At 31.8% G+C, this 27,243-nt stretch overlaps 1 protein-coding gene across 7 annotated transcripts in view; it reads left to right on the forward strand.

Moving 5' to 3' along the window:
- Positions 1–27,243, forward strand: part of Glut1 (Glucose transporter 1) — a 316,432-nt gene that overhangs the window by 203,143 nt on the left and 86,046 nt on the right. For all 7 annotated transcript variants that reach the window (XM_043050490.3, XM_043050485.3, XM_043050487.3 and 4 more), the window contains one exon: positions 5,545–5,619. In XM_043050490.3, coding sequence (XP_042906424.2) covers positions 5,578–5,619 — 42 coding nt within the window. In that variant the 5' untranslated portion in view covers positions 5,545–5,577. The remainder of the gene's footprint in view (positions 1–5,544; positions 5,620–27,243) is intronic.

Genomic DNA, 27,243 nt, shown 5'->3' on the forward strand with positions numbered 1-27,243 from the left:
AATCGACAGAACAGAAGCGGGTAGAAATTAAATACTATAAAATTAATATACTTCAATCATTTTTATAGTTTATTTGTAATCTTTTTTACAAAACTAAAAATATACTGTGAGACATTTCTCTTTCGGTTCGTGTTAATGAAATCCTCAATAAGGATGACAATGGATTATTTCAGGTATAAGCATTTATTTCATCATCTCTGGATTAATTATGAGTAAAAAATAAAATATGAGTATATACATAATCTACATGGCATTCAAAGTCCGGAGCTCTCCTGCTCCCTTCCAGTTCATATCTTCGCTCTCCTAGTTCTGCTAATACTCAACTCTTCTACGTTCAAACTAATACTGATCTAAACATATTCTTTCTCAGAAGAAAAAGTCCTTCGCTCCACCCCCAATGTAGGGGAATGACACTTCCCATGTCCCTTACCCTCTGACCCTCAGGTAAGGGGTCAATCAAATGCGTGGGAGAGGAATCAGGATCCTGACATATACATAATCTTTTAATGGAATATTATATTTATAGAATCATCGAGGTTTTCTGGACCGCAACAAAAAAGACTCTTATCCTTTTGCGCTTTACTAAAAATCCAGTCTCAACATGGAAATCTGATTCCAAAATTGGAGTTTTCAGACGCTAAAATAGTTCACGAAAGGTGTCAATGAGCGTAAGCTTTGTGGTGCTAAATATTCCCATTTATTTGGGTTTGTATTTAACAACACTACTTTAAGTGTATATTTTCTCTTGATTTAATATAAATTTAAAATGAAGTATTTGTTCACATAGCACTTTTGAATTTTCAGCACAAAATTTGAATAAAAAACCACAGTTTTTTCAAATTACCATAAAATTAAATCTTTGAATTTTTGGCAATCAAGTGTTTTTTTATTTTTTATTTATTTTTATTTTTTTAATCTAGGCAAAATAGTTTTGAAGAAGTTGATACAAATGGTCTAAAACCTTCATTTTTTTAAAAAAATTCAAATTTTTAACAATTTCTATTTTAAGATCGGCCCGCCATTATCAAAACCGCGATAACAAATTGCGTATCACCCTTAAGCCGCTTATTGAAGTGACGGAAGTTCGATTTGCATTTTCCCAAAATAGAACCTCCTGAAACTTAACCATCTATAACTTAATCCTTTCCGAAAATTTAATCAAATTTTATATCTCGTGGGCTATATTAATTCGATGTCATCGCCTCGAGTTATGACTCTACTTGGTGAGAATTGTTTGATTAAATCTTTGATACTTTTCGCCTTGTAGTACAGGTGAAAGTTAATGCCTTAAGATAAATTAAAATCAAATATGATTAGTTATGTGACGCATTTTGACAACGTGAACTAATATTTTGGTGTCATTTCACGTGGTCCTAAATTTGAAACCACAACTTTATGATTTAATTTTATTAGTTTCTTGTTTACCAATACAGTGTTTACCTGATAATACTATTTGCGTTTTATGTAACACATTTTATACGAGATACGAAATCCTAACTTCAGAAAAACGTTGTTTCCACTACCCCATGGTAGGTGAAGGTTAATTCTTCAAAATAAATTGAAATCCAATATGGTTTAGTCATGTGACAAATTTTGACAGAGGGAAGAAATATTTTGTTACTAGTAGGCTAAGCCCCCTGATTGATTCGCGATAATTTCTGTTTCTTGTCATAAAACAGTTTAAATTATTCAACTAAAAATATTAGTACTAAAAAGAAAACTTGTGCCTCCACTTCCCAAGTCCAAATATTTCCCTTTTGATACTAAAAGTGAACATAAATCACTTTTTTAAGTAATCATTTTTTGAAATAGCATTTAAAATGAGAAATATATTGTTCTAATAAATTTGGAGTGTTCACATCTGTAATATATATTTGCTTACCAAAACGGAAGGACGTGTTTTAAATACAATTTTTTCATTCATCACTTCGTGCCTGATGCTGAAAGTTAAGTTCTAAATCATTTAATGACTCTCTTCAACCATGGTTCTTAGTGTAGTAATGTTATTTGCACCAAAAAAAATAATAATTGTAAAACGGTTAATAAGACCAGACACCGATATAAATAACTTTATCTTAAAATGCAGCGTAGAATTAAATTATTCTAATAATAATAAATAATAAAAAAACAATCCTCCAAAACTCTTAATTTAGAAATCAAACAAAATCAAAAACTTCATAATAACAGTACAGGTCATTTTACCCTTTAAATTAGGAAAACAAAAATATTTATAGGAAAACAATACCTTTATGATTTATATCAATTTTATGCTGATGATAACCAAACCAATGTGAGACTCATTGTGGACCCCCCCCCCCCACACACACTGCCTCACAGCTGGTCGCAATGGGAATACTTTACTAACACACTGCTGATTTCTAATGAAAAATACTGTAAACGTAAGTACTTATTTGGAAACAAGACTAAAAATATCTTCGAGCCGTTATGACTCAGTGTATAGAGCGTTTGCCTTTCAAGGAAGTGTACCTGGTTCGAATCCCAGCGTAGATTGGTAGATACTAATTCCGCATCCGGCTTGCTCCGACCACATTGCTGACGTAAAATATCCTCAGTGGTAGACGGATCATGGGTGAGAGTCCCCTTGCCGTTAGGCTAACCGTGGAAGGTTCTCGTGGTTTTCCTCTCGATGTAAAGCAAATGCTGGCTAGTTCTATCAAAAAGTCCTCCTCAAAATCAAATTTCTCCCAACTCTTGATCCAGGAGTTCCCTTATCTTCTGTACTGGGTTAAAAATTGCTAGACTACAGAGTTGAACATTGGTAGTCGTAAACCCAAAAATAGGGTCGGCTGTTTAACGACTGTTTTAAAATAAAAATCTGTTCGATATTAAAGTGCTACTCTTAAAAATGTGTTTTATCAAAGTTGTGGTTAGCGTCTACAGAACGATTCAGTGGTCTTCTACTCTAACATTTTCTTTCCTGTCGTTCTTATCATAGGAACAATAAGACAGCCTTATTGAATAGGTTGCTGAACTACAATTTTCTGTCATTAGTGAATTGAAAAGACGCAAGAAGTGTAAAAAAGAAATCTGAAAATTTTGCGGACATATTTTGAAGTTAGATGAAATATTTAGGCCTTAACCAATCTAAGCCTAGTCAGTTTTTGAGAGCACGGCATCTTTTTTTTTTAAAGGATTAAAAATTGACAACATTAGGGTAACATTATCAGTATTTATTTTGAGGAAAATGATAGTTTTACCTACCATAATATATTAATAAAACAAATATTTAGATCTGTTGTCAAAGCAATGTGCATACCTGCCAACTTTCACTCTTTCTGAGAATGGATTTTCAGAGTGGTTGTAATACAATTAACGAAAAACAATCTGACTCAAAAATATATTTATATTTTGATCTCGTTGAAATTCGCTTGCACAAGGATTATTATGCTTTTATATATTTATTGTAATTATTTATATGTAGTGGTGGTCAAACTCATTTATAATTATCATTATAATTCAAAAAGTTAATTGGAATAACATGAGTATTGCTACCACTCTAAATATGAAAATAAAATCTTCCGGAAAATCCGGAAGAGTTGGCAGGTATGAATGTGTTTATTTTAACCTTTTAGAAGGAGGACAACTGCTCCTCTTTCTGCAAAAGTATTAAAATCTTTTCTTCAAAGTTCGCAGCAAAGTTATCAACACCTGCAATCATTTTGAAATTACAGTGAATCTACCAGAAGAAAAATGTTGACTTGTTCATTTTTGTAATCTGTCTTAAACAGGAAATTTTCCGTTTTGTTTACCAGATACCCTTACATAATTATTGAAAATCCATTTTATGCTTAACTGCAGATAAAGCCCGGGTCAATAGATGCTAACCAAGTTCCATTAAACATGCCCATCACTCATACCGGTTCATAACAAGTCCGGGTGGATAATCCCTTTTAAGTAAACCTGTCTCAAGAAGTTACCATTTTTGGTGGAATCTCATTTACTTAATGAGGGACAGTCACCGGTCATTGATTAATTACTTCTCAAGATGGCGGACAACCTTTTCTAAATGGAAAATATAAATTACTTTGGATGGGGACGATTATTCATCAATCGCCATGGAGGTGAGACAGATTGAGAGGGGGGGTTACATTCAATCTTTACCCCCCTTTTTCCACTGGGGTATTTTATCAGATGTATGAGCCATGTTACTAGAGAGAGATCAATGGGAGATTTTTATGTGGAGTGACCCATATGCATGTTAATGGGGACTTAATGCCAAGTCTCATTTCAATTGTCTGATGGGGGTGATTTGTTTGAATGGTTTGCAAATCCATTGGAACGGTCTGTCAATGTCCGTTTGTGGAACAATTTAGAATCAATTTTCTCTCGCAGGCTATTGTTGCTCAGAGAGATGAAATGAATGGTGTCGGTTTATTTAATGGTTTAATTTATTGTGACGTAGTATTGATTGACTTGAAAGTTTAATATGCGAATGGATATATTAATCAATGGTGCTCTTTTTTTTATCCATTCTATTTGATGGGTTTTTTTTTTACTCTTGTGGAGATATGTCGAAGATAGTTTTGAATCGAGAATTTATTTCTTAATGTGTGGTTTGACAAAATCTTGATAAGTAGTTGTCTATTACACATTTCTAATTATAAATCTCAAAACCTGTTTTACGAGCACTTGAAGCTGATTTACGAATTGGGTACTGGAGTTCCATGTTTACCCATTTATTAACACTTCATTATGAGAATGTTTTTTTGTTAGCAATTTGTCTGACTTGGAGAGCAGTAGAACATAGCTTGTAACAGAAACTAGCAAGTCTGTCACAAGTGAGCTGATAGCATTTTATAACTGGCTTTGAATAGTCGACCCATTTTTAGATTTATGACTATTAATGTTCAACTCATCGGTCTTGCGATTTTATCCCATTCCAGAAGTCAAGGGAACTCCTGGATCTAGTATTGGAGCAAATACTTGATCCAGTATACTTGATTACGCAGGAATATACATGATTCTTTCTGAAGAAATTTCTAATGTAACTAACCCGCATAGAGAGACTATCACGACCAATTTAGAATATTTACTATGCCAGGATTGAACCGAATTCAGAATTAGAATCTCTGGTAATCGAACCTAGGATACCTAATCGGGAAGTGAGTACTCTATCCCCTGAGCCTCCATAGCTCGGTTAATATTTTATTTTATAACTAGCGTTGAGAAGTCGGCCCGATTCTAAGTTAATGACTGTCGATGTTCAACTCCGTAGCCTTGTAATTTTGAACCCTAGTCTAGAGGACGAGGGAACTCCTGAATCAAGTGGTGAGAGAAATTTGCTATCGTGGTGGTCTTTTTGATGGAACTAACCCGCATTTGCGGTACTCTAACCCATAATTCGCCTACCACTCAAGATATCACTGTGGTCAGTGCAAGCAACGTGCGGAATTCGTATTGAGCAGCCATCTATTCCCTGAGCAACCAGGGGCTCAGTTCAGCTGATTGTACTTGTTTGTTGTATTATCTATTGTTTTATTTATTTGTATCTTGGAATTTAATGTTCGATTTATTGTGTTACAGGTGGAGAGCCCAGTGTTAGAAGAGGGCGGAAGCATGTTCCCCGGCAGTTCGTCGTGTTGCGGCAACTGTCCCGAGGTAAGATTTTTCTTTTTTAATAGATTAGCATTAAGTCACAGAAATGTCTTACGCCTGGTCTTTTCATTTTGTAACGTATCTACGTTAACTGTAAGCAAAATGTAGTAAATTAATAAAGGATTGGTTGCTTGAACTGAAATGTAGGCTCCAAATGAAGACGTGGTACAAATTGGCCGAAATTTGGAATTTGATGCAATATTCATGAGGACTATTCACAAGATTAAATATAATTCAGGATTTCAGATCAATACTAGTGTCCTTGGCAAGATTTCATTTTATTTTACAGCAATCATTGAACAGCCACCCAAATTTTTTGGGTTTGCGACTACTAATGTTCCAACTCTGTAGTCTTGTAATTTCAAATGCAATCCAGAAGACAAGGGTATCAAGTATTGGAAGAAATTTGACTTCGTGGAGGACTTTTTGCTAGAACTGGAAGCAAACTACCTATTTTCATTCTTTTCTTTTTTTATACTATATAAAAGCAGAGGTGGGTTGCTCCTTTTTTAGGTATTTTTAAAGCTCTCAAATGCAAGCCAAGGTTGCTATTTGACTTAATAAAACTATTTTGCTTAAATTAGTCCTTTTATGACATACGTCTAACCCTTTTATTCCACCAAACAAATTTAAAACGGCAACATAAAAGAAATGAACTTTAATTTGTGCAACTAAGGCATTTACCTAAATAAGTGGAATCTTGAAACAACATGCATTAGTCGTCCCAATACACCCAGACCGAATTGTAAAGAAAACAGGGCGTCGTAAACAAATATCGTTCAGTTTAGTCACCGTCAAAAATTTGTCTTTTACTAAATTTTGGTGCTGTCAGTTGCACCATGAAAGTATTTCTCGATCATACTTCACAGTTTATGGTGGAACTAAAATAAAATGACCTTTCTTTTAACTAAACTTTGGGATAATGAGAAACTTTGTACAAATTACTGCTTAAAATTTTACTGAATTTTTTACAGTGTAGAGGCACATCAATGATATAAACGGTACATTGTGAGATGTTAGAGTTGTAAGAACAATGATTCGTCATGTTTATAGACCTTTTTTTCCTCATTTAAAAATTCGTGTGCTCTATTCTCCGTTTTTGTTTTCACTTCATTTCTTTTTAAAGGGTTCTAAAAATTAATGTTAAGTTCGAACACTACAAAACATCCGGTATCAATCTTTGCCCTTCATTAAACTTGGATTCAAGACGATTCAGCACTCAACAAATTGAAAGGATCTCCAAGAAGCGAATGGCTATTGACGGTCATTGTCCACACAATTATTCCCCTTAATGGTCAGGTACACTATTTGCCATTCCGTAGATTATCCAATAAATTCATCCTCGTTATGCACCGCGAAGATTAGCCGATCGATCTCATCGGCAAATGCTACAGCGGCCGATATCTGGTCACTGAATCATCATCCCCCGCATTGTTTACAGGATAAGTTAAGTACACATTCGAATTCGATTAGTCACCCCATGCTCTTCCGAACTACTTGTGGTTCCTTGCTGGACTTACGCGAATTAACTATCATAATAACAGGCAATTGTCTTCCAAAGTTAATAGTGTTTCTTATGAATTAGCTAACTATAAGGAAGCGTTTAAAAAATACATCTTATTTCATTTAACAGTAGTGTGAAAAATTTTCCAGTAGGTATCAATTGTGATCGTAGTCTCAAAAATATTTTTTCCCACAAAAATATATGAATATTTAACTTTAATTTTTCATAAAATAGATATTTTTGTCAATACGGGCAATTTTTTTCCAAAGTTCTGAAGTTCTTATGAATTAGCTAACTATAAGGAAGGGTTTAAAAAATAAGTCTGCGAATCATACTTTTTTTAGTGCAAAATTTTTTTATAGTAGCATGATAAAGGTGTCAAACAGTGTAATCGTTGTCTCAAAATTAATTTTTTTTCATAAAATATCTGAATATTGAATGCGTTTTCATATAGATGTCTTGACACTTATTCATATAGATATAGATATTAAAATTAATTTTAAAGGCGAGAATTAAAATAAATTTTCCGCCGAGGGCAATACCTTGTCGGCACACCCCATGTTTACCCTATAGTAAGATGACCAGACCGAGATCTCGAATTTTAATCGTTCTCCACAAAAACTTCCAAAATCTTTGAGAACAGGAAATTCCTCAAATCTTAATATATGGGTCACAAATGCTCTTAAAGATTTTTTAAAAAAAAGGTCAGAAGTGCGCACTTTTTTTTCCTTCTTGGACCAGATAACTTTGTCGAACAGAATTTTGTCTCAAAATGATTTTTAGCAAAAAATAAATTAAAGATATTCCGGACTGTTAGGACAAGTTTTGTCTAACTGCTATACTCGTGTTTTTATTTTATTTTATAACCGTCGTTGAACAGCCGACCCAATTTTATGGGTTTACGACTACCACTATTCAACCCCGTAACCTTGTCATTTTGAATCCAATCCAGAAGACAAGGGAACTCCTGGATCGAGTATTGGGGAGAAATGTGCCTTCGTGGAGGACTTTTTAATGGAGCTAACCCGCATTTGCGTTACATGGAGAGGAAGAAAACGAGAACCTCCCACGGTTAGCCTGACGGCAAGGGAACTCTCACCCGTGATCCGTCTACCACTGAGGATATGTAACGTCAGCACTGTGGTCGGTGCGAGCCGGATGCGGAATTCGAATCGACCCGCTATCACTGGGATCGAACCCTGGTCACTTCATTGGGAGGCGAACGTTCTATCCCCTGAGCTACCATTGCTCTATCACTCATATTTGCCAAATTTGTTTTAACACATAATTATCAGTTGGGATTATTTTATAAATCTAAATTTCATTCATGGATTCGTCTTTTTATGACGCCAACAGAAGTGGCATTTTCATTGGAAAATGACACTGACTAAAATTAAAATAATTTGCGAAAAATCATGTAATTTCGATAGCAATTTTGAAGTTGATATAAATAACTTCTTAAGAATGATCAACTACCATTTTTCTGAGGAACGAAGAGCTCCCGATATAAATTTCACTGTATGTTGAAAATATTTATTGTTTTCTTCTTTTTTTTTCATTATTGATCAGCGATAGTTTTAAAACTACTTTTTGTATCAAGCAGTTGAATTTGCCGATTTGGAGCGATAGAGAGTCTAATTCTGAATTTGTTTTTAGTGTATATGAGAGAGAAAATAGATCTTTATTATCGTATTTAGGTATATTGTATTAAAAAGTTCGATTAAATATACTTATGTAACTCTGTATCAATGCATATTTTTTCATAATGTATTCAATAAATTGTTGTTAGAAAAAAAAATATATTTTTAAATGTTTGGATTTGTTTTTCTATTTGCACTGGGTCCAAATTTCAGAATCCTAGTACAAATGGTTCGAGAGTTACAAAAGATTCGACCTAGAGTTCCGTTTCGAAACCGTGAACAGACAAAAAATACTATGCAAACACAAAAGAAAAGTTTTAAAAAGAACTGAAATATTGTTTAAGTTGAACTTTTGATTGAGTCTAAACACATTTGCTGTTAAATAATCATCGCCGTTAAGAAAAAAAAAGGTTTCTAGTTCTCGGAGTTCTTTAACTCTTCACTGGAACACCAGGGTTCCGCGGAGCATTTTTGGGAACCAATGATCTAGATTATATTGAAATTAAATTGCGTGATTTTTACCATACTTGATAACTAAGGTTTTATAACATCATAAAATTTTTCTACCCATGTTACGTCTATGTATTTATTAGTAGATTTGATGTTGAAATGAATGGACGTCAAGCTTTGATTTTGTTCCTGTCCCTTTTTAAAGAAACCTTTATAGCAACTACTTTGAAGTCAAATTGTATAAATTTACAAATAATCTATGCACTTTATACAAACGCGAGTATAATATTATATAATATTACGAGCCGCGATGGCTCAGGGGATAGAACTTTCGCCTTCCAATGAGGCGAACCGGAGTCGAATTCCAGTCGATACGAATTCCACATCCGGCATGCACCGACCACAGTGCTGACATGAAATATCCTCAGTGGTAGACGGATCATGAGTTAGAGTCCCCTTGCCGACAGGCTAACCATGGGAGGTTCTCGTTTTCTTCCTCTCCATGTAACGCAAATGCGGGTTAGTTCCATCAAAAAGTCCTCCACGAAGGCACATTTCTCTCCACTACTCGATCCAGGAGTTCCCTTGTCTTCTGGATTGGGTTCAAAATGACAAGGTTACGGAGTTGAACATGAATAGTCGTAAACCCATAACATTGGGTCGGCTGTTCAACGACGCTTACATAAGTGCTGCTAGCAGTTAGACAAAACTTCTCCTAACAGTTCAGAATATCTCTAAGCAGCGCCCTCTATGCTGATTCTGAAAATGGTAGAATACGCTAATATAATTTTTAATATTTTAAATATTACTCCAACGTTGCATTATTTGGGCTCATAAAAATTCACAAAAATTTACGATTGTTTCATTAATTTCGTTAATTTGATCAAGGTAGAAAAATTTCGCCAACTTGGCGATTTTTTAAATAATTTAATAACTTTTAAAATATTTAAGTTATTTTTCTGTCCCAAAGCCCAGACGACAAGATGATTATATAAATAGTTTAAAATTTTAACTTTGCCTTAAGTGTAAGAAACTTAAATTACTGCTTTTTTTATTTAATTATTAATCTTGATGCCAAAGTTTCAAAAAAGTTTGTAATGAATATTGCACGTATTATTCGAAGGAGAAAATCAGTATTTCTTTGAAATGAGAGAAAGAAAAGGAGGCTACATGAAAAGAAAGAGAGAAAAAAGACTTATTTGATGCACTATTGGCTCCGTTCTATGGAAGGCATAAACATGATATCCAATGAATGAAAAATTGCTTTTTATTCCACCATTAAATGGATCTCTTGGCGTGGGGAGACATAACGACCCATTGAGTCGCCAAGAGTTCAACCTTAATTGCGTTAAAAGGCAGCCAATGAACATAGTGTTTGTAAAAGAAGAGTTTTTCCTCCACACACACGTTAAAAGCTTGTATTACATCGTGTTTGGACATGTTATGTCTCGGTTGATTGGCTTCACTTTAGCGTGTGGGTTGTTTGATTTGTACTCTGGCTGGGTGTACCACGGATCCTTTAGCGTTAAATGGTGCCCTTTTTTTAATACTGTGATCTCTTCGTGTGAAGATGGTGTTCTCTTTTATTTCTTTTTCTTTAATCTCTTTTGGGGAAAGAAAGGTTCTGGGATCGAAAGAGTCAACTTAATTCCCTCGATTTCATGGCTTTTAGCGACATTCAAACCTTTTCATTGCTTTTTATGGAGTCGTCAGTTTTCTTCATTCATTCTACAATTTAACGATTACGAACGATGTTTGCATTATTCTACTATACTCTCCGAACTACTTACAAAACCAAAAAGGTTTGTTTTTGTGGAAATCGAAAAATGTTGATATTGAATGTTCAAGGCAGGGAAAATGCCTTTAGCAATTTCCCCCCACTTAAACAGGGAGGGAGAATTGTCAAATATAAAAATTTAAAAAAAAACATTTTCATTTCTTTTCGATTTTCTTCATGGTTCAAGAAGCTATTAATCCTGGAATATAAATTCACGATATTTTATTGATTTTTATAAATTATCGAAGATTGAGCCATTTAATCAAAGAAAGGCAATGTATGGCTAAATATATATATGGCAAATGTGCTTTTAGCTTTATCATATAAAATCATTGGTAAGAAATATATAAAGCAAATTAAATTCCATTGTTGCCATCTATGAAGAAAAACACTTTATAATAATAATAATAATAATTGGAAAATTTAAGCAAACAAACCCCATAGTTGGTAAAGAAGTTAATAAAATCAATGAGAAATTGTATTTTAAAATTGTAAAATCATTAAAAAACAATCAGATGAGTAATATTTGTAGAGCTTAACGTACAAACGTAAACTAGGATGGTTTTCCTTCCTTCTTTCTTAGGGTGACTGTTTAAAACTCAAAGCCTTTTGTTTAAAACTCAAAGTTTATAGACTTTAACTTTCATTTATACATTCTCTCTCTCATCAGTAAAGTTTACACGTATTGCCAGCATTCATCGGGAGTGTCGGTCACAGTGATAGTCTTCGAACTTTTGTGACGCACACTTACAGTCACCCACTTTACCAGAGAGCTCACTTTCCCAAAATTATAGCATTACGTTTTGTTTTTTTTTAATCTAAAATTATTGCTATTTCGCTGGGGTAGAAGGAGAAAATGATTAGGAAATTTCTGATTGCTGTACATTTTTATTTCTTACTATACTACAGTACATTTCTTATTACAGTTGAGGTGAATGTTTCTTGACAGAAAAGTAAATCAGAAAACCTCTAAACTATATACTGTAACTGGAGATATTTGAAATCTTAGCAGAATTAAACAAAGGCTACAACAGAAATTTCATTTTAGGATGTTATCGAAATTATCACAAATTTTGTGTGAACTGAAAAGAATCTTAGAATCGAAATTGAGATGAAAGAATTAAAAAAAATTCTTAATATTTTTTTAATAACATTAACTCTGTATTCTCAAGAATTTCTCCTGAAAAGTTTCATTCACCTTACAGGTATTCAGAATGTCTGTTAAAAGTCAGCAAAAATTCTGAAGATATTCCCATTTTTTTAGAAATTCTCAATAAAATTGTATTTTGTTAAGAAAAACTTAAGATTATTTTTAATGTGAAGTAAACAACATATTAATAAGCGCTATTCGGCAATATTCTTAATGAAGGCTATTTAACAATATTCTTAATGAAGGCTATTTATCAATATTCTAAATAGATGCTGTGCAGCAATATTCTTAACGTATGCTATTCAGCAATATTCTAAATGGATGTTATTGAGAAATGTTCTCAATAGATGCTATGCAGATCTGTTCTTAATAGATGCTATGCAGATCTGTTCTTAATAGATGCTACGCAGATCTGTTCTTAATAGATGCTATTCAAAAATAAACTTAATAAATACTATATAAAAATTTAATTAATAGATCTTATACAATAATAATCTTGATAGGCACCATTCAGCAACATTTCTAATAGACTATTCACTTTCTTCATATGTTGCGTTGGCAATCTATGCTAATTTAGAAATCGCGAAGGTAATTTAAGTTAAAGTTAATATATTAAAGATGAAGACCTCATTAAAGTGAAAATTACAGTGTTTTATTTGAAAAAAAAAAATCCTTGAAGATTGGATTCTAAATGAAGTTCTCTTCTATCGTTCGTAAATGAGTTTTTTCAGTCTCCCTAACACAATGGAATCTCGTTCCATAGTTACAGTTTAACGACAAAAAATTAAAACAATTCCTTTTATTTGGTTACAATGCTGTATAACTTTTTAACGTCTCTTTTGCTGTGAACTGCAGTTACAGTCATGACTTCTTTTTGAAATTGTTTTTTTTTCTTCTTTCTTATATCATTTATTCTTTAAGCCTAAGGACTTCGTTTTTATTTCTTTTATTATCAACAGTATTGAAAAGAACAAAAATCTGTTTTTTTTTATTTCAAGTCGCAAAGAGGAAAAGAGAGGAAAAGAAAATCGTTTGATGAGTTATTAAAAGAGAGAATTTTTTTTTCATTCAAAGAATAAATTATTTCTTTCGTGCGCTTGAAAAGAGAATATTTGTTCTGCTTCACAATAATCATTCTCGCTGAGAAAGTTTATTGTAGCAAGAACATTAAATATTCTTCTAGATTCATTACATTGAAAACAAAAAGAATAGTACCTTTTTTGATTTAAGAAAATCATTTTATTTCTAAACAATATTTCAGATAGTCACAATTAAAAAAAATTTTGTTTGCTCTTATATAACTTTATTTTGCTTCTTAATATGTAATATACAAAAATCTAATTACTGCATGCATATATTTTAATTTATTTTTTGCTTTATTAAACAAATTTTTTCTTTTTTTCCATTTCTGTTTTTTTCGAGAGAAAAAATATTAAAAATAAATTGTAATAAAATTATTATATAAAATAGATAGATTCTTGTTTTAGCTAACACTTTAAACTTTTTTATTATTAATAGTATTGAAAAGAACAAAAATATACTTTTATTTCGATTAGCAAAGAAGCAAAAAGTAAAAAATAAAACAAAATTCATAAATCATCGAAAATCATTAAAGTTTTCAAAATCATTAAAAATCATTGACATAGAAAAGGTTTTTTCTTTTTGAGCTGTAGCTATTTTATATTTTATTTTATAACCGTCGTTGAACAGCTGATCCGATATTGAGTTTACGACTGTCCTCATTCAACTCCGTAGCCTTGTATTTTTGAACCCAATCTAGAAGACAAGGGAACTCCTGGATCAAGTATTGGGAGAAAGTTTGCCTTCTTGGAGGATTCTTTGATGGAACTAATACGCATTTGCGTTATATAGAGAGGAAAACCACGTAAACCTCCCACGGTTATCCTGACGGCAAGGGGACTCTAAGCAATGATCCGTCTACCACAGAGAATATTTTACGTCAGCACTGTGGTTGTTGCGTGCCGGGTGCAGAATTCATATAGACCAGCCATCGCTGAGATTAGAGCCCGGATCGCCTCATTGGGAGGCGAACGCACGATCCTCTGAGCCACCAGGGCTCCTAGCTTTAGCTATTGAGATTAATTATGTCTCGTTGTTATACTGATAAGATCATTAAAGGGTCTCAAATTTTGTTAAATGGCATGAAAATGACTTAAAAGGCCAAAAGGGGCAGAATATTTCTAAGACCGGTATAATAACTAGTTTACAAGGACTTATAGAAGGATGTTTATGTCTTGTGTCAAAAAATACAAAATACTTACTGACCTCAAATAAAACTCAAAGGACTTCGAATCAAATAATTAAAACTCTACTATTATGTTTAATATAAAAGGAAGATTTATTAACTAAACAATAAAATTACAGCATCGCAGCTCCAAAAAAAAAAAAAAAAAACTCTTACTCAAAAAACTGTTATTTACATTCTAAGCTTACCATGGCAACCACAAAAACTCTTCTCGTTGCCATCTTCAAACTGATATATAATAAGTAAGTTATTTAACAAAAAATACGATGCGCATAAGCACATAATATTTTACATCTTGTACACATATTTGCGCACATTTGTGCTTAATTATATGCATTTTTTTGTGTTAAGAGAAACGATAAAGGAGTCTGTAAGGCTAAAACTGACCTTCTTCGATGTAACTTTCCTAAAAAGCTACTTATGATATCGCTTTGAAGTTGTTTGGGGATTTTTAAGATTATATCGGTTGTATACCGTGATAATGTGTTATCGTTAACAGGAATAATTTTTGAGTTATAAAGTTTTTTTAATGAAACTTTTTTAAGAATTAAAGGTTCTCAGTTCATAAAAAAAAATTTAAAAATGTTCTGCCTAAGATATGTTTTTAAAGATTTTACGAAGTATCGTACAGTTATGATTTATGTAATTTAAATAAATAAGGGAATGGATCATTAAATAAAAAAAGGTGAACAACAGTCATCGCAGGAATTACATAAAAGGATAAATAGAAGATCGTATAGTTTTAAAAAAACACGAGTCCAAATCATCCTTTTTTCATTGGACTAGAAAAATAAATTTTAGATTCTATTGCAATTGGGCTGGAAAAAAAGTTCGAAAACAGAAGTATTTCAGGGAGTGATCGAGGCAGATTAGGAAATCATGCTTTTTCATTCTGATTAATATATAAAAATTTCCCACTGCCTCTTCATTTATCCTGATCCTACGTTCCAGAAGGATCTCCAGATTCTGTTGCTGGTCAATTGCTATTGAAATTGAATCATAGAGGACATATGGTTTAAATTACTAACTTCACTTTATTTCGTAGATATCACTGGTAAAGGTTCATTGATGAAAATGGCTCCCTTTCAAATGGCATTCAATCGCCCACGTGTAACACGAACTTTATATCATATTTTTGAATCAGACGAGACTTCCTTCTTTTTAAAAGGGAAATTCGAGAATCAACGACTTGTAAACATCAGGATCATCGTAGATTTGGTGAGTGCTACTATGAAAACTCGCCAACTATTAGCGACAAGGCACACGTGTTGAGCATCTTAATTCGCTAACTTTCAAATTGAAATAAAATGTCATTTATCTTTAAATTCATTTGATAAACTTTAATTCAAATATATTTACATCTTGTATTTTTTTAAAAAAAGGTGAAATACTAGCTATTCAACTGGAAGGCGAGTGCCTAAAAGTTTTTAAAAAAATGAGAGCGTTGTTTCTCTCATACCGTGGCTTCCTCAACTGACGCCAAAAAGGCACGCGGAAAGAAGCAAAGCGCTACTTGGTTAAAGTTAAGGTGGGAATAACCGATATGAAAAATCAAAGATCAATTTAAATGTAGTAGAAGGCAATTGTGGTTAACTGAAAAAACCATTGAAAACTAAAACTGAAAAAACTATTGAGTTGAATATCGTCGCACGTGTGATGTAGCAGCATCACACAATTAAGTATGGATATGTAAATATTCTGTGGAAACAAACTGAATCATTATCTTGTTTAGATGTTGAAAAAATGTAATCGAAAAAGGTTAGTTTTAGCATTATTTGTATATGCCCTACCGACTCCCCCTTCCAAGCCAGAAAAATAATATGATATTAGTAAGAACGGTATAGTAACTAGTTTACAAGGATTTGAAGTTAGGCGCTTGGATTTAGTATGCATGTTTGGACATATTTGCATACTTGTGTGCATTTTTTCTCATTTGTGTAAAATGAAATGAAGAAAATGGCTTAAAAGTTTTAAAAAGGACAGGATATAGTTACTAGTTTACAAGGATTGAAGGAAGGGCACTTGGTTCTTGTACACATATTTGTGCATAATTATATGTATTTTTCCGTATTTGTCTTAAGAGAAACGATGAAGAAAATGACTTAAAAGCTAACAAAATACAAAATGTCACTAAGAACGGTATAGTAGGAATTAGAGGAGGGAGGATTAGAGGCGCTGGGGTCTAATATCCATATTTGTGTGTAATTATATGTATTTTTTCGTACTTGTGTTGAGAGAAACCATGGAGACCCATTATAACGCGATAATAACTCTCTACTCTTTCATATTATATCTATATTTTCTCTGACACTTATTGCAATTTGAATGAGAGTGTACCTTTTTTATTCTAATTCTTTTATAGGTTATCTCGAATCCGAAACGAAATCTTCATCTTCCTTTATTCTTACACCCACCCTTAAGGAACGACTTCATCTTTCTAAGAGGATTGTGAAGTGGTCGTGCTTCACCATCACACACTTCTCCCCTATCACAGGGATCTTCATCATTTTCATAGTCTCTGTAAGAGAGTGGGTGGGGGGGAATGAAGTGGAAGTGATCGAGGGTGTGTCGCCGTCCCAAAAAACCTATTTGTCAGAGGGGTGCGGGTGACATTTTTAATCAATCTCCACTGTGCGAAGCCCCAGACTGTCCAGTATCGTCCTCCATATAAATATATGTATATGTGATATTGCGTGTAGGGGATGTCACGTGTGCGCATATTTCTTGCTCAATTTTCTCGATTGCTTTCCCCTCTCTTCCCCTTTTACTGAGTTTTTGGAAAATTGTGTTTTGGGTTATTGGCTTTACCTGTTGGATTTTCCTGATCGAATGCTGCAACTTGTTTTGTATCTAGAATTTCTTAAACAGTACAAAAAGACGGGGTGTTCAATAATCACCGTCCTAAATGTGTATTTTGTAGAATAATTTTGGAAAAAAAGTAAACATCGTATGGGTCGCAGATTAATCTTTGATGTTAGAACAAGTATCAAAATCTGACGAATTAATTTTGAAGGTATGACAACTGTTACTCTTTTTCAGATTATAGAGCTTTAACAAAATTAAAGACTAAAGCTTTCAGAATATTCATTAATTTGACAACATATTAATAGCCTTACTACGAGAAGATCGGATATATAATATTTGATAAGATTTGTCTTAATATTAGTGAATTTAATTACAAAAAAATTAGAACTTATTTAACAAGATTTAGCAATTATTAACAAATCTTTTTTTACTTAGTCAAGCTTATTTCAATTGTTTTCATTTGAAAAAAAGGCCCTTTCTCTAAATGAAGTGCATTTGAGAATATAATTAATATAGAAGTATATAATATAGGACTATAGAGCTAATATAGAAGTATATAATGTAGTTAACTAATATAGATGTTTGCATTATCATTCTAGAATGGCATGTAGATGGGTTTGTTTTTAAAGTAACATGTTTCAGCTCTTAATTATTTTGATAATAATATTCGTCGTAAATAATAATGTTCTGTGTTTACACCATTTGTGCATAATACTTGTTTGTTGAAATTTCTTAATATTAACATTTGTTCTTAACAATATTTAATACTTCATAAATAATACTTGATGCTTCTTTGTAAATAATACTTTTCGTTAATAATGCTTTTCTTTTTTATATTAATACTTGTTAAAATGTTCTTATTAATAATACTTAATATGTCTTGAAACTTGAGTTTGTGGTAAGAATTGTTTTCTAATCTTACTATTTTTTCATTCTATTTTTTTTTTCAAACAATCGTTCTAATTTAGAACGCTTACCTGTCAGATTCCAAAAACAAAACAATACCAAAATATTGATTGAAATAAACAAGCTAAAATTTTTTATCTTTATGATAGAATACGATTTTGAAAAATGCATAGACAGCTCAAATTTTAAAACCTTAAATAGTCTGATGAAATGAAACCGCGTTTATCCATTTTGAAAACAAATTTATGCAAATGGTTTCAGAGGCGAGATGAAATTTAAGAGGCAGTGGGAAATTTTTATATATTAATCAGAATAAAAAAGCATGATTTCCTAATCTGCCTCGATCACTCCCTGAAATACTTCTGTTTTCAAACTTTTTTTCCAGCCCAATTGCAATAGAATCTAAAATTTATTTTTCTTGTCCAATGAAAAAAGGATGAAAAGGTTTCTATGTTAGCGCCTGGGCTTGATATATTCCGCCTTTCGTTCGATTTTTCAATTCTGTTTAAGCTTTTGTTCCACCGCCTTCGTGTATTTTATCGTCATGCGGATATCTTGCCCCAACCCCGATCTATTTCTTTTCTTTTTTTTTTGTGTTGCACCGTGAATTTAATGATATGCGGTGGATGTCCTGTATTGATCCTTAAAAAGTTCTGATTTATGTTGGGTTGTATTTAACGAGTTTTAGGTAAAAACCGGAAAAAAAACAGCGCATTAATGTTGCTGGGACGTTTTACTGCTTTGTACTCATCTATGTGCAGTAAATTTGTAATACTCAGCAATGAGCAATAAAGCTGATTCAGACTTTTGTGTGGAAGGAAAATTGATTTCCAGTTGCAAATCTGCGTCATTTATTTATCTTAAAAGTATCTTTCGAAGCTCTTTCGCTGAGGAAAATAAAAAAGAAGCCACATTTGAAGTGCCTTACTTAAAACAAAGCTAAGTTAGCTTAAGGCTAAACTAAGTGCCTTACATTTAATGCTAATTTTTAATTAGAGTTTATGCCATTTCGCCGTAAAGAATTATCTTGTCGTTAAAACGTACTAATCACTTAAGTTTTTTTTTATAAAAAACCATCAATTTTGATAGATTTTTTCACGGAGGTGAAAATTATCAAAAATAAAGATTCTGAAGTTTTGCAAATATTTGTGAGCCCAGATAATGCAGCATTGAAATGTTTTTTTTAAATATCAATAAAATAGACCCCAAACTCTTTTCGTGTTCACATAGCTCAGCTTTTCTTCATCCTGGTGTTTTGTACTATTTCCTAATGATTGGACGCTGGCTAAAGATGAGTTAAACTACTCCAAACAGTCACGAAAAAATATTTACAAACCCACAGTAGTTAGCAAAATAGCATATTTTTCACAAAAAAAGCGTTTACTATAACGAAAGAGTCTTCAAAAAACAACTTTAAGAGTTGAGTCCTTCTTAGAAGAATAGGAAGAAAGAAAAAGGTAATATATTTAACCTTTCACATCTGGCAAACGGTAAACTAGACATAAATTTTAAATTTGATTTAATTTATAATCATCAGAATCAGGCAATTTCTGTCTACTTGATGGTCCTCAAATATCATCAGAATTTTTATTTTACTTTGATGGTTCATCATATGGCTCTCCATATCATCAGAATTGAGAAATTGTCTACTTGATGGTCCTCAAATATCATCAGAATTTTCATTTTACATTGATGGTTCATCATATGGCTCTCCATATCAACAGAATCGAGCAATTGTTTACTTGATGGTCCTCAAATATCATCAGAATTTTTATTTTACTTCGATGGTTCATCATATGACTCTCCATATCATCAGAATCGAGCAATTGTTTACTTGATGGTCCTCAAACGGTGTCTTCCTTTGAAGGGGGAGGGTCCTGAAATTGAGAGCAAAAGGAGGGTGTACTAAGAAGTGTAATATCACACATTTTGGAGAAGAAAAGAACTAATTATTTAAAATTGCCAAGGTTAATATATTAAGATTATTCAGTTTTAAATATTTTTCTCATCTTATGTTTTTCTTCTTTTTAATTATTTTACGCAATTTTTTTTTTCTTTCTGATTTCTGTTTTGTATTCTCATTGATTTTATTTTGCATCAATAAACATCGATGCTGATTAAGATCTAAATTAAGTACTGGTTAAGTTTTAATTTTAAGAAAACTTTATTATTAAAATTTGTTGAGGGAGCATGTGTCTTCGTAGCGAGAGAAAGATTCATAATTGATAATGATTAAAGCATTCTTACTTTATGACTGAATACATCATTTTATAAATGTTCTTTAAAACTGAAGTTGCAAATATTATTATGACGCATAAATTTTAAAAGATAAATTTGAAGTGTAACGCGGATCTTTTTTTCTGAAATACAATGATTATGTGATAAAGCACGACACGTGACTAGGGAGTATTGTAAATTTTTACATTTTGGGACAATTTAGAGGTAAGAATGACATTATTTAAGAGCACCCTTTATGCAAAAAGAACTTCATCTACTATCTGAGCGTTACTCGCTCCTTGCTGTTATTTAGAACTAATTTTTATCAGGTTGTTTCTGTGATTCTAGTATCTTCTTAAATTGTGAAATCAGCAGGTAACCTAAGAGTTATTTTGGATATTTTTTCAGCAGGAGTCATTTCTAACGTAAAAAATCTACCTCTAACCTTTAATTATTTCGGACTGCTTTACGGTCACCTCAAATGTTCAAAAAACCCTACAATTATTTCAAATTACCTTTCAGAAACGTTTTTGCAGTTATAGTTCGTTCATCAGGAGTTGACACTTTGCTCCACCTCCTCGGACGAAGAGTTCATTTAAGGACGGGGAGTATAGGTAGAAACGTTCCCGCGTTTGAAATTGAGACAACCCTTACTGCTCGCCAAACATAAACAGTGAATTCTTTTTCAGTCACTTACTTCGCTTTATCATCTGCTATTATATCTTTCGATACTCTAGGTAATTAAATACATTGCAGCAAAATGTCTCAAAAAGAACAGACTATTCACTCAAAAGAAAGAAATGTCATTAAATTTATGAAATATTTAATGTTAAAAAATGCACATAAAAATTGCAAAATAAATATTTTTGACATACGATCGCCAATTAGCAACCTTGTTCAGGATTGTTCACATCCTTCTCCCAAAAATAGCGAAATAGTATCGTCGGATACCACGTGATGAAGGCGGAGCCAAGTGCCAACTCCTGGTAAACAAACTATACCTCATTTGAAAAAATTCTATCTGTAACCTGCAGTTGTTTCGGATAACTTTTTAGTGGGATTTTTGCCCACACTTCTACTGTAAACAAATCTGTAGGTAACATGTAGTTACACCTTGACTACGAAAATCATTTATCTGAAATAACTGTAGCCTACTTTCAGTTATTCTATATGCTTCTCGCTGTTTCTTTTTCTCCCGGGGAGTCACAATTTTCTATTCGATTACAGCAGATATTGATAACTGCCTGCAATTTCTTTCGCAGTAGAACTAGAAAAAAATAGCAGGTCAGAAGACAAGACAGAGTGCCAGGAGAGATGACGAAATCAAAAAGTACTTTATTCCTCCGGGTATTTTAAAAATTGCCCCCTCCCCCCCAGCATCCCAGAAATGTATTAGATACCGAGAGAAAAATTACATGTCATGGTTCATGGAAGTATATCCACGTTTTCTCACTAGATGAAAATGGCAGCCATGGAAAAAAAATTGTTAACTCTATTCTTCGGGGGACAAGTTTATATCCGAACACGTCTCATGCATGTTGACAAATGACACTTTTAGATATAGTTCTCAGTTATTTCCAGTTATGGACACTCCTCCATACCCCCCTCTCACTGTCTGACTTCAAAAAATATTCTGAAAAAGGGACCTATATAAAAGGATCCCATTGTCTTTGAATTTTTCTTGATGGTATCACGCCAGACATCAAGTCGACCAATTACATCGTGGTTTTTTCTTCAACTTTATCGAGAAATTTCATGTCGCAAATTTTTTATCTGTTCGGTGGAATATTTCTTCCCATTTCCTTGCATGGTAGATTGCTGTGATTATTCTGGAACCTATAGATCTTTTTTGGGTGCCTCTTGCGACTAAGGTTTTATGATCTTGGTTACAGAAGAAATTTTAACGAATAGCATTTACAGAATCATTTACAATTATATATTTCAATCCGTTTGATTTCTTGATCAACAACTTATTCAACTTACCTTCTCTGATGTCCACCTGTTGATGATCATCCTTAAATTATTTTGCCCACCAAGACAAATTAATGATTCAAAAGTTTATTTCGAACTCAACTTAATTTCAGTTATCTTATCGTGATAGGTGTTGGCGAAAATATAAAATTTTTGGATAACATTTTATTAAATTTTTTTGCAGATAGCAACACAGTTGGCTATTATCCTAAATATCAAATCTACCAATCATAGCGGCTTCTTTATTTTATTGAGTAACTTTATTATATCTCAATTTTTTTTGATCTGTCGGGTGGCGGGGTTATTTCTTCCGTTTCTTACAAGGTAGATCAAAGTGATTGATTTTATTGAATGATTATTATTGAATGTTGATTGCAGATTTTATTGATGATGTTGTAGATTTTATTGAATGTTGATTGTAAGGCGAAAATGTTTTATATCTATCTTGAATTGAGAAGGTAAATGACAAATACATAGCTGCCAACTCTATTGAATTTTGCCAGTTTCTCCTGGTCTACTGGTTTAATTAAAATTGTCCTGGTTTTTGTACATTTTTGAAAATTCCGTAAAATTGAGTAAGTTTACTAAAAAAATTCTCTATTGAAATATAATTTTTGTTCAGATTATGGCTTGCTTGCTTGAATATTTAAATAAGCTTGCTTCAATATCTAAAACATAATGAAGCGAAGCTCATTTATGTTCAATACTTTACTGGGTTCAATACTTTACCTACTATTACTGGGGTTCAATACTTCTGTGTTCAAAATGTCCAGCTTATTTTTATTCAGAACTCTCTTTTTAAATTAATTCTAAAAACATTTAAACTTTTTTTGATGAATTAAATGTCTATTAATATTCGAAATTATGAGTAAACATAGCACATAACATTTCAAGTATATTTAATGTCAATCATAACTTTAAATTATTGCAGTTTCTCTATTTTGATGACTATGAAAATCCCTAAAATTCCCTATGTTTGAAATATTTATTACATTATGCAACAATTATCATAAAATTTATATTTCGTAAAATCTACTGGATTTTTTCTTATCCATGTTGGCAGCTATGCAAATAGCATTTTTAGAAACTTTTACCTTTTTATATTGCAGTTTGAATGACATGTCAAAACAACGCAAATATGCCAATAAACATCTTATTTAACTTACACTCTTTGGCAACCACCTGTTGATAACCATCCTAAAATGTTAATTGATCCTAAAGGTAATTTTTGGAAATCGGTTCCTAAGAACCGTTTGGTTTCAGAATATTTTCTCTCCACAGTATTGGGCCAAATATGTCGACCCATTATATAGTATTCTTTTTCTTTCATTCTCTATTTTCTTGATCTGATCGGGACGAGATATTGATTCAATTTGGGTTTTTTTTCGTTGGACAGATTGACTCGATGACTGCAACTTTAATATTTTCTTCGATGTTTTACTATTTACTTAGAATTAAAAAAGATAAAACTAATTTCAACATTTTCAACTCTTACACTTCAATTCGATTCATACTTTATTCCAACTCACTTTTCAATCCAATTCAAATTTCTATTTAATTCATATTTTAATCCAATTCATTTTTCAATTCAAATCAGAAGTCAATAGACACTGATATGCTAATTAAAACCTTTTTAAACCGATGCACTACTTGCGCTCAGAATCTTTTTTTTTTCACTTGAAAAACACTGGAACACTGTCACGTTGAAAAGTCCATGCTTGTTTGTAAAAAGTCCATGCTTGTTTGAGAGAAATCATGGGAAGGATTCAATAATATTTTCTGATAATTTGCCAGTATTATCTTCAGATCATCACAAAGGAAGAATGCCTGTCTGTTACCAATAGCTCATTAGTTCAGTTCTATTGCAATGCTAACTATCATAACTAACTATAATAGATATAAAGTAAATATGAATTAAATAGTTACATTGCGTTAAAATCCTTATTCCAGCCTAAACCAGCAGTACACATACTTTTTGTCCGATAAGTTTAATTTTATGATTTAATTAAAAATTATGCTTAAGAATACACCAATTCATGACTAACACGTCATTATTTTTCACGAAAAATTGTTCATATGAGCGATTTTATTGATGGTAATTACTTCGAAATTAAGTCAATTTTTTTTACAAAATTAAAACAGTTCCCGAAGCATTAAATATCGCGGAGAATAAATACCAATGAACTATTTTCATCACCTTGTTATTTTATGAGTATAGTGACGTTACCTAAAAGTATTCACACGATTGGGTCGTTAAGTGGGCGGGGCGAAGATCGTCATTAAAAATGGCCATCAAAAGCATTCTGAATATGGAACTGGAGTTTAGATGTTCCCATGCATACTTTGGCGTCATTTCCATAATTCTCTTCAAATATATTCCTTATCTTCATATTTAATAGCTCTTCGAAGATAGCTTCGAATGTTGCCATTTCAAAAAGGGTCGATAGGCTATTGGAACGTAGGGTTCAAATCGTTTGCGTTTTGTTAGAAACTTTTTTTTCTCTTTTATTTGTCGTCTGCTTTTATTTCTGTAGAGAACTGAAGTGTTTTGAGCATCCATTTTCCAAATAAAAGTGCTTACGGGTGATTGGATGGGTTTTTTTTTCCTGATTTTTTTTGTCAAAGGTCTGTTTTTATGGTTGCGTTAAATCCTTTTGTGTTCTTTTTCATGGAATATTGATCATTCCGGTACTTCATTGTTTTATCGCTACATTTAATGAGCTTTTGAAGGTAACATTCCTTGTTATTTTGAGCATTGTAACTTTACGATATAGAGATGTTGTTCTTGCTTTTGTTCCTTGATTTATATAATAAACTTTTGTAGTAATGTACTAAGTACAGTTTCATTCATTTGCCCTGTATTTTTATTTCAATTTTTTCGGAAGGCATAAAAGGGTTAAATGCACCTACAGGTTTAAAAGAAAATAATTTTAAACTATCTTTGGAGTTAAAAAAACTTCTAAAGATTTATTCTTATTCTTTTGTTGGGGGGGGGAGTGCATTACAATTTCCAGACCTATTCAAGTAGTGATAGTGTCTTAAAAGCTGTTAGTTTTTTAATCATTATTAAATTATATTTTGGTAAATAAATAATGTATCGGAATTCCAATGAATCAATGCAAAAGCTTATAACGATTAAGGGTAATTTTTTTTTACTTAATATAGTATATTTTAAAAGGTAACAATTAATATAGCGTAAAATACAGTTTTCATAAAATATCATTTAATAAAATAACATTTAATAAATAAAATAAGCATTACTTTGTAAGGCAAAGCTTTAATTTATCAAATAATTTGTTCTTAAAATTCTTTCAGTTATAAACGTGGTGAATAAATTTTTTAAATATCGCTGAAATGGTAATGTTTACACTACATTTGGTGCTATTTAGGAAGACTATATTATGCATAAGTACCCATATGTTTTTAAGTAAATGTTTAACATTTTGTCTTGAAGTTTTTTAATTTTATATTTTCTCATTTTTTTTTAAAATCTGAACTCTTAAGAAATTCTATATTGAATCATCATTCATAATTTCAATACAAATGTTATTCTTTTGAAATGATATTCTAATAGAATTTTTATGTCAATAAAAAATTTCGTATAAGTAAACAGCAATCTTCTAGAAAATTTACAAATCCAGCATTAACAATGATACATTTATGAATTGTCTTAAAAAGCTACTATAAAGTAAAATCAGCAAACTTCTACAAAAAATCATGGAAAACTTATAAAAAAGAACTATATTTGATATATAAAAAGTGAAAAATCAGTTAAAAGAAAGATTTTAATCATATTTTGCAGCCTTTGATTTGCAAATTCTATATAATACTTGTTTTTAAATAAAAATATACTTTATTCAAACTTTCCCTATATTACTTTAAATGTTTACTACTTTCTCTATTACTTTAATTTCTTTGTAGTTTCTCTATTACTTTGTATTTTCTCGGTTACTTTAAGTACGTTGTACTTTCTCTATTGCTTTTGATACTTTGTACTTACTCTATTGCTTTAATTGCTTCGTATTTTTATTATTGCTTTAATTGCTTTGTAGTTTCTTTATTCCTTTAATTACTTAGTACTTTCTCTGATAATCTAATTGCTTTGTACTTTATTACTTTAAATGTTACTTTTCAAACTCGTTTATTTCATTATTATAATTGAGAATTAAAGATGCAGGAGTGATTATTTCGAGCATCTCAAACTTATGTAAATATTAACAGTTTAGGTTTCAAATTCTTCAAGAATTTTTCAAAACTAATTCAAAAGACTTATAAATTTTTTAAAGAATTAGATGATATGTTGCATTTTAAAGCAAATATTTCATTCTATAAATTGGCTTTAACGATACAGGATCAGAACTAATGAATAAACTAAGCTGACAGCTTTTAAACAGCTTGGTAAGATAGAACTAATACCAACCTAACATTGCTTTTGTCCATTCTAGGTATAATTAAACAGATTAATGTCTAACAATTTGCATATACAGTGTTCAAAAATAAATAAATAAACTAAACAGACCATCCTGAATAACTTTTTATCTAGCGATCGGATCTTTACGTTCTAGGATTTCAATCTTAATGGTTCAGGAAGGTGACCTCAAATATGCTAATCAATTAGTGCAGACGATATTTTAAGTTACAAAATCTGACACAAAAACATACTTTATCTGAATAAACATACCTTTCTCGATGAAATTGGATTTTTTATCCCCAAAATGTATGGGGTGGGGTTACCGCCATCTAGGAAATATTAATTAATATGACAACGAAAAATGATATTAATATATCGTAGCATTGTTCTTTTTTTGTTGCTACAATCATAGCAGCACAACATCGCTGCACATACTCAGCAAGGTTATAGATATGCACAATTTTACCCAGTATGGTTCAAAACCATTGATTAATAGGTTTTATTTGAATATTGTTGTTTCCTTTCAAGAC

This window comes from Parasteatoda tepidariorum, chromosome 4 (genome assembly GCF_982258835.1).
Source record: "Parasteatoda tepidariorum strain Cologne lab strain chromosome 4, Ptep-v5.0, whole genome shotgun sequence".
Classification (NCBI taxonomy): Eukaryota; Metazoa; Arthropoda; class Arachnida; order Araneae; family Theridiidae; genus Parasteatoda; species Parasteatoda tepidariorum.